The sequence below is a fragment of the Eptatretus burgeri genome, chromosome 2 (assembly GCF_056783735.1).
Source record: "Eptatretus burgeri isolate ZD-2024b chromosome 2, Ebu_testis_v1, whole genome shotgun sequence".
Classification (NCBI taxonomy): domain Eukaryota; kingdom Metazoa; phylum Chordata; class Myxini; order Myxiniformes; family Myxinidae; genus Eptatretus; species Eptatretus burgeri.
The window spans coordinates 48,052,286-48,065,022 of record NC_140962.1 but is presented as its reverse complement, the minus strand read 5'-3'; the positions used below and the strand labels follow the sequence as shown (position 1 = coordinate 48,065,022).

At 40.5% G+C, this 12,737-nt stretch overlaps 1 protein-coding gene across 9 annotated transcripts in view; it reads right to left on the bottom strand.

Moving 5' to 3' along the window:
- The window catches only part of LOC147031992 (zinc-regulated GTPase metalloprotein activator 1-like), a 453,248-nt gene that overhangs the window by 259,856 nt on the left and 180,655 nt on the right, over positions 1-12,737 (bottom strand). For all 9 annotated transcript variants that reach the window (XM_085869237.1, XM_085869238.1, XM_085869236.1 and 6 more), the window contains one exon: positions 12,360-12,404. In XM_085869237.1, coding sequence (XP_085725363.1) covers positions 12,360-12,404 — 45 coding nt within the window. The remainder of the gene's footprint in view (positions 1-12,359; positions 12,405-12,737) is intronic.

Here is a 12,737-nt window from a genome sequence, read left to right as displayed (position 1 = left end):
AAACATATCAACACACACACACACACAAACATATCAACACACACACACAAACATATCAACACACACACACAAACATATCAACACACACACACACACACACACACACACACACACACACACACACACACACACACACACACACACACACACACACACACACACACACACACCCCAACAGACACATACCAATACACACACATACACATACACAAACTAATGCGCATGCACACACACACAAACATATCAACACACACACACACACCGTTGGTTTACAGCTTTACACATATTAAAATAGTTCAGTGCTGAAATCTTGTGTCATGGTGAGGTCTCCCGTGACCAAGTTATACAGAACATTTCATTGATGTTGTCAAAGCATTGTGGGTAACACCAAGATGGCAGCGAACAGTCACATGTGCTGTGAAACAGGTGTACCGTAAAGTTCCTTGTGAAGGAGAAGATCAAACAAGTTGAAATTGACAGGTGTGCACAATTTGTTGATGCACGTCTCATTGTTGAAATGGTGCAGAGATTTCAAACATGGCCGTGAGCGATTGGGCGAACGATCTTGAGCACTCTCACTGCAAACACCTGCTGTCACGCACTCAAACTCTAAAGGCATTGAAGAGCTCATTTTGAAGAACTGGTGGATTACTACACTTGAAAATGCAGAAGAATTAGATCCCATCATTGGAAGTGCAGAAACAATTGTTCACTCGCACTCAAAATTCAACAGAGCAAAATGCAGTCCGTGTCCTAAAGGGAGGGATATCATTTCCTCGAGATGATTGTGAAATGTGATGAGACCTGGGTCCTATATTTCACATCAGAAACAAAGCAAGCCACCACAGAGTGAAAACATTCTCAGTTCCAAAAGAAAATCTCAGTTTCAGCAATCAGCTGGAGAGCTTATCGCGATAGAGTTTTGGGACTTTGACCATTTAATTGATGTGGAAACTGAAACTTTTGAACGTGGGAAACCCTTAATGTATAATACTTCAGGAAATTGTTACGGAATGAAGTGAGGCAAGCAACATGCAGATGATGGCCAAGTATGTTCTCAGGGCGTGACTTAACTGCACAATCGTGCTCATTCTCTTGACCCTACCTGTGGGGAAATCTCTTAGAAGGATACAAAGCCAATTTAAAGTTGCCTTCACAATTCGTGAATTTAATCCCACCTCCCCCCCCCCCCTTTGCCCCGGATGTTCTTCAATTGGTTCAAAGACACGAAAATCTTAAAGTGACAACTCTGGAATGTATGGTGGATGAATTTGAACTTCCCAATCCTCTCTGGTCAAGTAACAGTGGTCACATTTATCACACGAGGGAGAACATGATCGTGCAGTAAAAGTCACCAAATCAGACAACATAACTGCAGGCCATAGTCTTAATATTGCTTGTCTCAATTAACAAGCCATCGTTGTGCTGTGTATTGATGGTTTTCACACGATCAAAAAATACAAACCAAACTGTCAAGGTGCCAAAGCACTTTTGCCACAAGTTTTCTGGGTTTAATTTCTGAACCATTAATTTTGGTTTTGTGGTGGAAAGCAAGAACATCTCCACTCCATGCTGCTGGCTTGCTATGATTCTGATGTGAAACTTTGCATCGAGGTCTCCTTACGTTATAAACCTCTTCATAAAATCGCATCCTTCACCTTTTGATCAATCAACTTTACCTTCACCTGATGATGTACCTATTCCTCAAACGTGAGGCCCTTTGCTTCCCAAAGTGCACTCACATTGTTGGAGAATGATCGATTGCTTCCACACTTCCATCAATGACAACACATTCTTCTGCAATCTCACGTACTGTCGGATCCTGCTATTTGCAGATTCGCTATTCGCGACCCCATGGATTTACAGGTAATGAAATGCGACCTGCTTCGACATTCGCGGCCCTGTGCTTCGCGTATTTGTGGGGTTTTTTTTTTTCGCGTATTCACAGTTTCTTTTCGTGTTTTCAGTTCTTTGTGTGCGTTTTTGCAGATTATTATGATATATATATATATATATATATATATATATATATATATATATATATATATATATATATATATTTTTGCGTTTCCACGGTTTTTTTTGTGTGCATTTACATGTTTTGTTTTTTTTTGTATGCGTTTTCACGGTTTTTTTTTTTCCGTGCGCTTTCAATTTTTCAAAGGATTTTTTTATTTTTCCTCATGAATCGTGAACCGCCGGGAACCTATCCCCCCTTTTTCCATTGAAACAATGCCCCGCTATTCGCGGCATTTTCCAGGAACGTATCCCCCACGAATAGTGGGGTCCAACAGTACAGTAATCTGGCAGTTCTTCAAAATCAACCCTTCAACTAATTTAATGTTTGCACGAAGCAACAGTGGGGTGCATCTGAAAATGCTCAAGATCGGTCCCCAATTCTGAAAGATGTGCATCACCAAACTGTGCAGATAATCTGCTGTCAATTTCACCCGGTTTGCCATTCTCCTTTATGAGGAACTCAGTGGAACTAGAACACAACACACACGACGATGTTGACCACAATCTTGGTTTTACCCAGAATGATTTGACCAATGGTGAGGTCTAAGAAACTTGCTCAAGGAGAACAATTATTATCAATGCAAAAACTTTCAGCATCAAACTTAACAGCAACAAAGTCCTATTGTAAACAGTCCAGATAAACCTTGAACCACTCTTGTGTATCCTTACTATAATTCATGGACCGGTGGAATTGTGTTTGTTTGTTGTGTGACCCCACGTTACATTGAACTTCCATAAGTTGTTCCATGGAACTTCCATGGAACATGGAACTTGTTATGGAACTTCCATAAGTTGTTCCACAACTTCCATAAGTTGTTACATAGGATCAGCATGACCCAAATTAATGTTTTGGGGTGTTTTTATCTTTGCCGGTGGTCTTGGGGGAAAGGGGGTGGACACAAATTCTCTATGTAAATGTGTATCGTGTAGCGCCACCTCCAGGTGGTGGGAGGGTGTTACAAGTTTCCACCATTTACAGTACACTATTCCTCTCCCCAAGTTTTCCAGTACAGTGAGGTGTTTTGAATTATAAGCTGTCGGTATGTTTTTGCTTCATGCACGTAACCCGGGTTATTTTTCTTTTGCCTCGACAGAGCTGTTAGTTACCGAAACACCGGCCAAATAAAGGTATGCGTCAGAAGAACGTGTTGCATGCTTGGAACAAGATCACCCATAGCACGGGTACTCTGCCAGTAAGTCTATAACACATGAACAAATAGCTGAATAATAAATTAAGTCTTCAATAAGAAAATGGATTGGAAGAAAATGGCATATTACAAAATGAAAATAAACCCTAACAACTGCAGAGGAATAGAGATAATAACCAAACAGCAAGGAAGACAGACTCATAACAACCTATATCAATATAGTGAGCACACACACCACCTGTTAGGTGCACATCTCAGTTTGACACAATCAAAATTAAGACCAGCCTGTGGGACAATTCTATTGGCCAACACCTGAACCAGCTTCAATGACATAGACCAACACATGGAGCAGAATAACAGCAACAAAGAGTGATCAAATCAAGCACCTGCAAAAGTTCCTTAATCTTACTTCTCCTCAATCAATGCTACAGTTACTCATTCACTCACACAAGCACCTGGGATTCGAGACACCCAATATCATGCCCCCGTTGAAACCCCAAATTTGCCACATGAAAGCTATCCCAGTAGCTGGGGAACCTGGGAAAACTCCAAGCGCTTGACCCTCAACCTTTACCCCTTTCCTGGCATACAAAAAGCCTCCAGGGGAAGGCCATGCTTGGAGAATACCTACAGTTGTCTTTTCTTCCATCCTCTACAGTGGCTGCTTCCATAAGTGAGCCTCACAAATTGTAGGCAACACAATTAGCTGTTGTGTGGGTGACCGGGACAACGGGTGAGGTCATGACCTATCTGCAGTTGTCGCCTCGCCTCCGGCACCAAGACGAATATCCACCGTGACCACTTCCATTCTGCCTCTGTGCTTCTTGGTTATTACAGCCTTCCCCCTTCCTGCTCTCTTGTATTTCCAAAAACATATAATAAAAGGATATCAATAAGAAAGAAGGAAAACACGTTATTTGGGGAATGATCTGAGATACATTATATAAGTGATCTACCCAACGGATGGAGGAACTGCTATTGTAACAAATTGTAACAGGTCAGCGAAGATTGAACAGACATCCTCTTGAAGTTAACTGTGAGGGATGTACATTATTCATTATTTAACATTCAAAGCATTCAGTTGTGGTGTGGTGCATAATAAAATACAAAAGACAAGTCAGGAACAAGATACAATGCCTGATGGTCCATTCTGTACCTGTTAGCATATTGTTTGCGATTCTAGGTCCGGAAATCTTGATTGAGAACTATATAGTAGACTTACATTTTTCAGACAAATTCCAGGACCATCGCAAGTCCAACAAGGGTGGTGACAAGATCTGGTAAAGTTTTGCCATTTCAGATTACCAGCTGATACAGGAGCAATGCCACGGAGCTTTGCTAACAATGTTTCACAATGGTTAGAATCAGAATGATGCCCTGTGGCCTCTACTGCCCACAAACTCCCTGAAGCCCTGACCTCCCCCTCCCACCCCCCTTCCGGATTCTACACTGCATCCCTGTTGGTCAAGTGGCAGAAATTTCTGCAAAGTGAAAAATCGATGTTACTGCTGTCCCAGAACACGACAGCACACGTTGCAAAGGAGAGGTGGGAAAGGGCTTGGGTACATTTATCTATGCTTCTTTTCCTCTGCATTTACTTCAGAAGAGGGTAATAAGGAATTGATGGGAGAGAGGGCATCGTTGAGAGGTAAAGGGGGAGGGGGGGGGAGAAATAGCAGAATATAAAATTACTTTGTTTGATGTCATTGAGAGTTCCGAGTTTATAACCACACATGAGGGCAGACAGGATAGCTGGGAGGTAATGTACTCACCTTTGAGGTGTCTCGTCTGAGTTTGATTCTCAACGATATACTGGACCCTAGGACTTTGCAGGCAGGGAGTTACATCATTGAATACGCTGGCCTTCAAAGGGATGTTTAACCGGGTGTCTTGTCGACAAACATTTGCATGTGGATACGATGATGTTTCTTTTGAAAGAGTAGGCCATTGTTTGCTGACACCCTGGCCAAATTTCGAATTCCTGCCCTCAGTAACTCGGGGAAAGGCAATGACAAGCCACCCAATGTATTCGTTACCGAGAAACTGCTTCAGCAGTACCAATTCTCTGGAAAGAGTATGGACATTGGATTGGATTGGAATCACACAAGTAGCTGACCTTGTGTCATGGCTGCAATTGGCACAGAAGGCATTTCTGTGCCTGAAAATCTTATACTATGGATCATTCTCCATCGTGGGTGTCTGATGGTTTGTAGTCAAACCCGGCAATTCTGACAATCGTGGAGAACCTTTCTTTTTCTTTTCTTTTTCCCCAAATAAACACAGCGTAGTGGATACCTTCAGTGAATTGTTGCGAGTGTGAATCACGAGAGATAACTTTGCCGACTCCTCTCTTGGCCTCGACTAATGGTAGACAATGTTTGTTACAGTCATTGGTCTTTGTCTGTGATTTATTAATTTTATGAGACGAATGGCCCTCCTACGTGGGAATTTGTTGAGTGAAAACTTCATTGTTATGTTTACAAAATGCAAACAATGTTCATTGACGAAATCAAATGAGAAGTTTACCGTTATAACACATTTACTTACTTACGTATAAAAACTGGAAAACGTAAACAAATTGGTCTGCTTGGTGTTCCCATCTGAGCACATAGCTAGCTGGTGATGATTCCATGAATCCTGGGTTAAGGGTCTATTAACTGTGCTGATTTATTGTCTACTAATAAACCCTTGTTATCATTATTTCATATGCAGCCTGTGGCTGCTGGTTGCATCATTGCTGGGAGCAAGGCTGTGCCACTGAAATACTCTTGTAATTAATGGAGACATGCACTGATAAAATGTCTCATAAACAAGCTGAAATAAGCTAAGATCCTCGTCCTCTTCATGATGACGTCATAAAAACGAATATGACGTCATTGTGATGTACCAGGTTTGCGATAAATTATCTGTGCTAATGCCTGGCTTGATTCCCACAAACAAAATTCAAACAGCTTGCCTAGTTTCGGAGATAATGGTATCGGCGATTTCCATTAGCGGCGATATTATGACGTCAACTTTTTTTCGAGGAAGAATTTCCAAAATCGGACATGGTTACTGCCTGCGCGTGGGCTTTCTGCATATACATGGAAAGTTTCACGAAGATCCGATGAAAACTCTGGGTTGTGAAACAAAAAACGTCAAAAAATAGGAATGGAATCATAAAAATTGATATGACATCATAGTGATGCATCATACTGTATGTGCGGTAATTCATCTCTGCTACTGCCCTGTTCGATTCCCACAAACAGAATTCAAAAAGCTTGCCAAGTTTCGGCGATAATTTTTTAGGCGATTTCCATTAGTGGAGATATTTTGACGTCATAACTTTTTTTTCTAGGAGGAATTTTCAAAATCGGAGATGGTTACTGTCTGCGCCGGGTATTTTTACATATATTTGCCAAGTTTCAGGAAGTTTCGATGAAAACTGTAGGCTGTGAAACAAAAAAGTCCACAAGAATAAGATGAAGAACAACAACGTGAGTAAGACTTAGAGATCCTCCACGAGGATCTAAAAAGTGATAATAATAATGTGCACTGATGTCTCATCATATAAAGAAAACAACAGCGAGAAATGCTTTGCAATACATGTCCGCTACCGCTGTGATATTTCAAATATCCCGATGTACATACATGAAGCAAAAACATGCATGTGACCGGGGTGACAGTTCATAGTTGGAGTGGGATTCGAAATCCGACGAGACGGAGGCGAGTGTGCATATCTGTAGGCCATCAACTGACACCCTTAAATTATGTTATTCACACAAGAGCGAAATAAATGAAGATTTTGTGCATAATTTCGGTTTTAGCCAGACTTTTCGCACCAGTAAACACATCCTTTTATTTGGGAAGTGTATAATGGCAGGTTCGGTGCCAAAAATAATAAATATAAGCCCATGTACATACTTGAAGCAAAAGCATGCGTACAGCTTATGTGCATATATAATACATCGTGGTTATATACCTGGTATCATTCCAAATGCACTGGGTCATGGACTAACACCCAGACCTAAGGCCTGAGGCCTGCCGATCTGTGCTGCTTCATTGAATGGTGGCGCATGATTTTGTTGGAGTGAAGTCAGGCCAGCAGTCCAGCCAATAGGTGTAAAGAAGCGGGGTGGAGTCAGGGCAGCTGAACACTGACCCATGTAGAAAATGTGATATTTTCTAAGTCTAAAAAGGGCATAACTCTGAAAAATTGACTAAATGCCATGAAACTCGAACTTGTACTGTAACTTGTCATTAAAAAAAAAAAAATCCATGTACCAAGTGTCAGTTGAATATGTTAAATGGTATGGAAAAATGTCTGAAGAAACATGAGGGATGCACAGAGAGACAGAAGGACAGACAGATGGGTGGAGAGCAAACCTATCGTCCCCTCCGGTGAAACCGGTCGGGGACTAATAATAATACATAGGGTAGTGAACATACACTGATATATAGGACTGAATATACACTAAACATTGATATTGTACCATAAGAGATGTTTATCTGTCTCTCTGTGGATCACCATGTTTCTCAGGGAGGGCCAAACCGATGTTCTTCAAACTTTCAGAGGTTCATCAGTGAGTGCCAGGGAGCATTTTAAGCAAAAAAAAAAAACTTTTTTGAAAATTTTGAAAAAAATATTGGATTAAATTTTTTTTTTTTTGTAAATCACTTTGTAGTGCCTAAACCTTTGTAGCGATGTGAAAGCTAATATTAAATGATTCCTAACCCCATTCTCTACTGGGTGTAGGGAAATGTTTTAGGTCTCTACAAAAAAAAAATTTCTTCAAAATGCCAACAAAATGGGAACAACAACGGGCAACGCCGGGTACCCCTGCTTGACTCATTCATAAGGACTGAACATACATTGATGTCTCATAATATAGAAATAATAATAATAAAAAAAACATCATGTAGGACAGTGTGGAGATCTACCATGACCTATGTTGGGGGTATTTACAAACTACAACACCAGCCATAAAAATGTTGGAAAGAAGAAAAACAGTTATAAAACCAAGTTAATAAATGACCCTGGCAAAATATTGGTCGAACGTGAAACTAAAATACTTAACTGTTTTCAAATTTTAGTTTAAAATTGCATTTATTTTCATGAATCAAATGTACTTTTTATATGTGCAGCAAACTACTGAAAGTTATTTACGAAAAAAACCTTATTTTTATATTATGGAGTATATTTGTAAGTTAAGGGAAGAATGTTGGGGAGGGAGGTGGTTCCAATACAACAAGGCTTTCCGACCCAAAAAGACCATTACAGAATGTTGCGTTTCGTCATTAAGAGTATGTATTGGTGGCTTCCAATTCCTTGGGCCTGTCAGAATGCCTGTAAATACAAATCATTTCTATTGTTTATGGCGCAGTCCTCTGCCTTTGATTTGGTTTGAAGTTTGTCATAACATTAAGGATTAAGGTTGGGGACGGGGGTACCTTTTGTTTCAAAAAAAAATAGAATGAAGGAAAGCTAACTCGAGTTGCATTTGCCTCGGAGACTCTTCCGGACTCATTTTAGAAACTTTCCAATAGCTCATAGCTTGGTTTGCAGTGTCAACTAACAAAATAGTCTGAATTTCAAGCCCAAAACAAAAAGGTGATGAGCATCAGTCATGAGAGATCTACCTGGAAAGCCCCTCCTCAAACCTAATTCATGGTAAAGAAGAGAACATCATCGACCGTTCAACATTTAGGATTCATTTTGGAAGCCTCAAGAACATAAACCGATGTATATATGTATATAAATATATGTATACATATACATATATAAATACAGTATATATGCATATATATATATATATATGCATATATATATATATATATATGCATATATATATATATATATATATATATATATATATATATATATATATATATATATATATATATATATATATATATATATATATATATATACACATACAAAATTAATCCATGACATTTCGATACAAAAAAGGAAAGAAAAATACATACCGTTTCTTGCCAATCACATCGAGTTGTAACTACCCAGCATTCACGGTTCAAGGTTAATATCGGGAACTCGCCCCTCCCCCAAGTCTTCAGACACACCAGGAACCAAGGGGCCATCAGTAATCATTAGTCGTGGGTGTGTCGCGCAACTTTAATTAATGCTTGCCTTTGGACGATCACAATGCCTTCACGACTGCAGCCCATTTTTCGCCCCTAATTGCGTGCTGTTAATCGCGTCAGATGGATGTGCCAGGGACGTCTGGGATGGGCCGCAATGACTGGTGAGCATAGGCAGAGCCCAAGTATGTGTGCCCTGGTTAAAAGAATCTACCATTATAATCTATATCATAAGTGACAAAATAACCTTTGGAATGCTCAGTGTTCTCAATCAGGAAGGTCCTCACAATATGAAGAAATTGGCTCTATTGTCCTTCCTAAAATAATATCCTGAGACATTAAGGACCGTTTTAGACAATTCAAATAATTTTTCCAGAAATTGATGCTTTGAGGGCTGAAGGAACCGCAAAGTTTTAAACAAATTAGTTTGGAACATAGAGGAGCGTTCGTTAACGACGGAACCTTCAGCTCATGTAAGTCTTAAGTGTTTACTTTTATTTTCCCCTAGCAATACCAACGGGACAAGAACACACACCTCCTGGTGACCCCGTAAAGCTCTTCGACTCACGGCACATTGCATTTTGTGAGCATTCAAGCAAGGTCTAATCATTGGATCGCCTGCTGGGGATGCAGGATGGTGTCTCTGGGTGGCAGCTGGCTGGGAGTTGAGCACCTAACAGGCTGTCACTCAGCAGCTAATTGGCCAACAAAAACCTAGCGGACGACCCTTTACTCGCTCAGCCTCACAAGTATAAAGAACCCCAAAGCACCTCAATTCAAACAGTACCAACACAAAGAAAGCCAAGTGTTAGACAGATTGGCAAGACGAGAAAAAAATTAAGCAGAAACATAAATCAAGCTATTTAATGCTCCCTCACCTCGTATGTTGGACGAGGGGCAAGATTGAAGAACTTTCGAAACAAATTATTTGGTATTTATGCAAGTACGAGAACTGGTACTGTAAATGTAAGGCTGCTGTCTTCTCCTGTTACCACTTCTTTGAACAACTGGACAAGATGTCTGACAAACCCTCCCATCTACTTCCTAAACAAACAAATCACTTGAAGAGGTTACGTGACTCAAACTTTTGGACCTCACCATCAGCCAGGATCATTCTTGGGGAGACATATTGACAAGATGACCTCCAAATGCAGCTGCCAACTGGGCACCTTTCATCGTGCAAGGTCTTACCTTAGCCAATCGGAACTTTTGAAAACCTACAAGACCTTCATTCGCAGCTTGATGGAGTACAAGTCTTCCATTTGGGCTGGTGTCCCTGCCTCACACCTTGCCCTTCTTGATGCCATTGAAAGCAAGGCCCTCAAAATCCTCAAGATCTCCTGCGACGAAGCTGAGTGTCTATGCTCATTACTTTCATACCGTAGACAGGTTGGTGACCTCTGTATTCCACCACCTCCTTCTAGGTCATGCGCTCTCTGCCCTATACTCTCGTCACTCTGTCCTTCACAGGTTTTTGCAGGGTGCACATGGTCTGCCAGTAACCCTCTTCTTGTTCCCAAAATCCAGGCTCACTGCTCACCTCCACTCATTTGTTCCTCTTTTCTCTCACCTGTGGAACCAACTTCCCCAGTCTGTTCAGTCCCATTCTTCCATCCAGGGTTTGAGGACAGCTGTTCACCACTACCTCAGATCATCTCCCATCCATAATGATCTCTTTTACCCCCAAATTACCCCCATTCCCAAGCACTTCTCTTTTCCCAGGTTATTGTGATTTCCCCCCTCTCCCTCACCTCTTTTCAGTTGTTAGTTGTTGGCTGGTTTGTTCCTTTTCTGTTTCATCCACACTTTCCCATTCCTCTTATTGTTATGTTTCATTCAGCTTGTGTGCAGTTGTTCACTCCATGTGTCCTTCTCCCCCTCCGAATGACCTGTCTAACTTCTACTCTGCTGTTGGACTCTTTCCATTTTATTCCCTTTCGTTCAGCTCTAACTCCTCCACGAGCCTCGATCATGTCCACAAAAAAAACAGAAAAGAAAAAAAAAAAAAAGAGTAAGGTGGTAGTTTGGCAGAATTATGTACATGGACACTGAGAATGAACAAATTTGTATCAGTTCAGTGGCACTTAACAGATCACACAGAGGAATAAGTAGGCTTTTCACCTGCATGCTATTCCGATTCAAGCAGATACTCTTAACTTCATCATGCAAAGTTGAAAGTTTTGAGATAATTAAAGAATGTCCCAGCAAAGAATGAAAAAGTTTGAAACGCGCTCTTCGATTTTCTGCAATGCAGGCCACATCGGAATGCACGACCGCATGCATGCGACTATAATGAGAAATCACAATGGTTCATTTGTAAAATACATTTGTTTTGGAATACGTTAATACCGCCGTTAGCGAGTTTACAAAACTGTAGATTACAATTAATTACCTGTTGGATGACAAATGCTGCTCACTTTAGGATGCAATGCAGAGGCGCTGGGCGGGCCCCGTGTGATGCGTTGCGAGGCCTCCCGTGCCATACTGAGCGATTGGACGAGCGAATGATGCGAACGGTTCATTAATTGTGGGAATACATTCAAAAAGTGTACACCAGCAAAGACAAACCTAAAGTGCAAATTGTATGCAAATTATTGCGATTTTAAATTAAGTATCTGCCAATGATAGATTAAAGCTGTTTTCCCTTTCAGTACTTTCCAAGTCCATTAGCAAGAATGAATGGGATCTTTCCACTGATTGTAATTACAGTTGTGACAGAGAAAAAAATTACCTCAATAATTAAAAATACTCCCATCCCCCCCCCCCCCCCAAAAAAAAAAATACAGCAGAAGGAAAAACTAATTTGCTCCTCATTAATGAAAGATGTAAACTTTTCCAATTATAATTAGGACCACAAATAAAGAACACAAGATGAATGGTTTGATAAATACTACAGCGTAAACAATTACGTTTGGTTTAAAAACTCACGCTCTCACAAGGTGTCAATGTACTAATTAAGAATAATTTCCTTATTCACAACAGAGCGCTAAAGAACAAAATCTATTTCAATGCAATTAGCTGAGGGCTGAGAGAATTTTCACAACACAGTGCAACAGGCTAGGTGATGGCGTGCATGGGATAGAGATATTTAAAACAGACCGGAAACCTCACCTGGCACGTTGGGTTTCGATGATTTTTGCCAGGGCGTTGACATTCCTAAACAACAAAATGACAATGAGTAAATTAAGCAAACAAATGAAATATATAATGTATATATATTTATCTATCCCATTTTCAGAATTTAAAAGGATAAAGTGCAGATGATTTGGAACGTGAACAATGAAGTGCACAGAATTGATGTGGGTTTTCTGACCAATTGCTGATACAACTGGAGAGTTCATAAAACACATTATCCCACACTGTCTTGAGAAACAAGGACATGGGCGGGGTCTAAGAGCGACAAATTTGATTGGTCATGATGACGTAAAATGCCGTAATGGTTTGTCCAAGTACTGCTAAACGGAAGGGTTTTGAAAGTGACATAAAGGC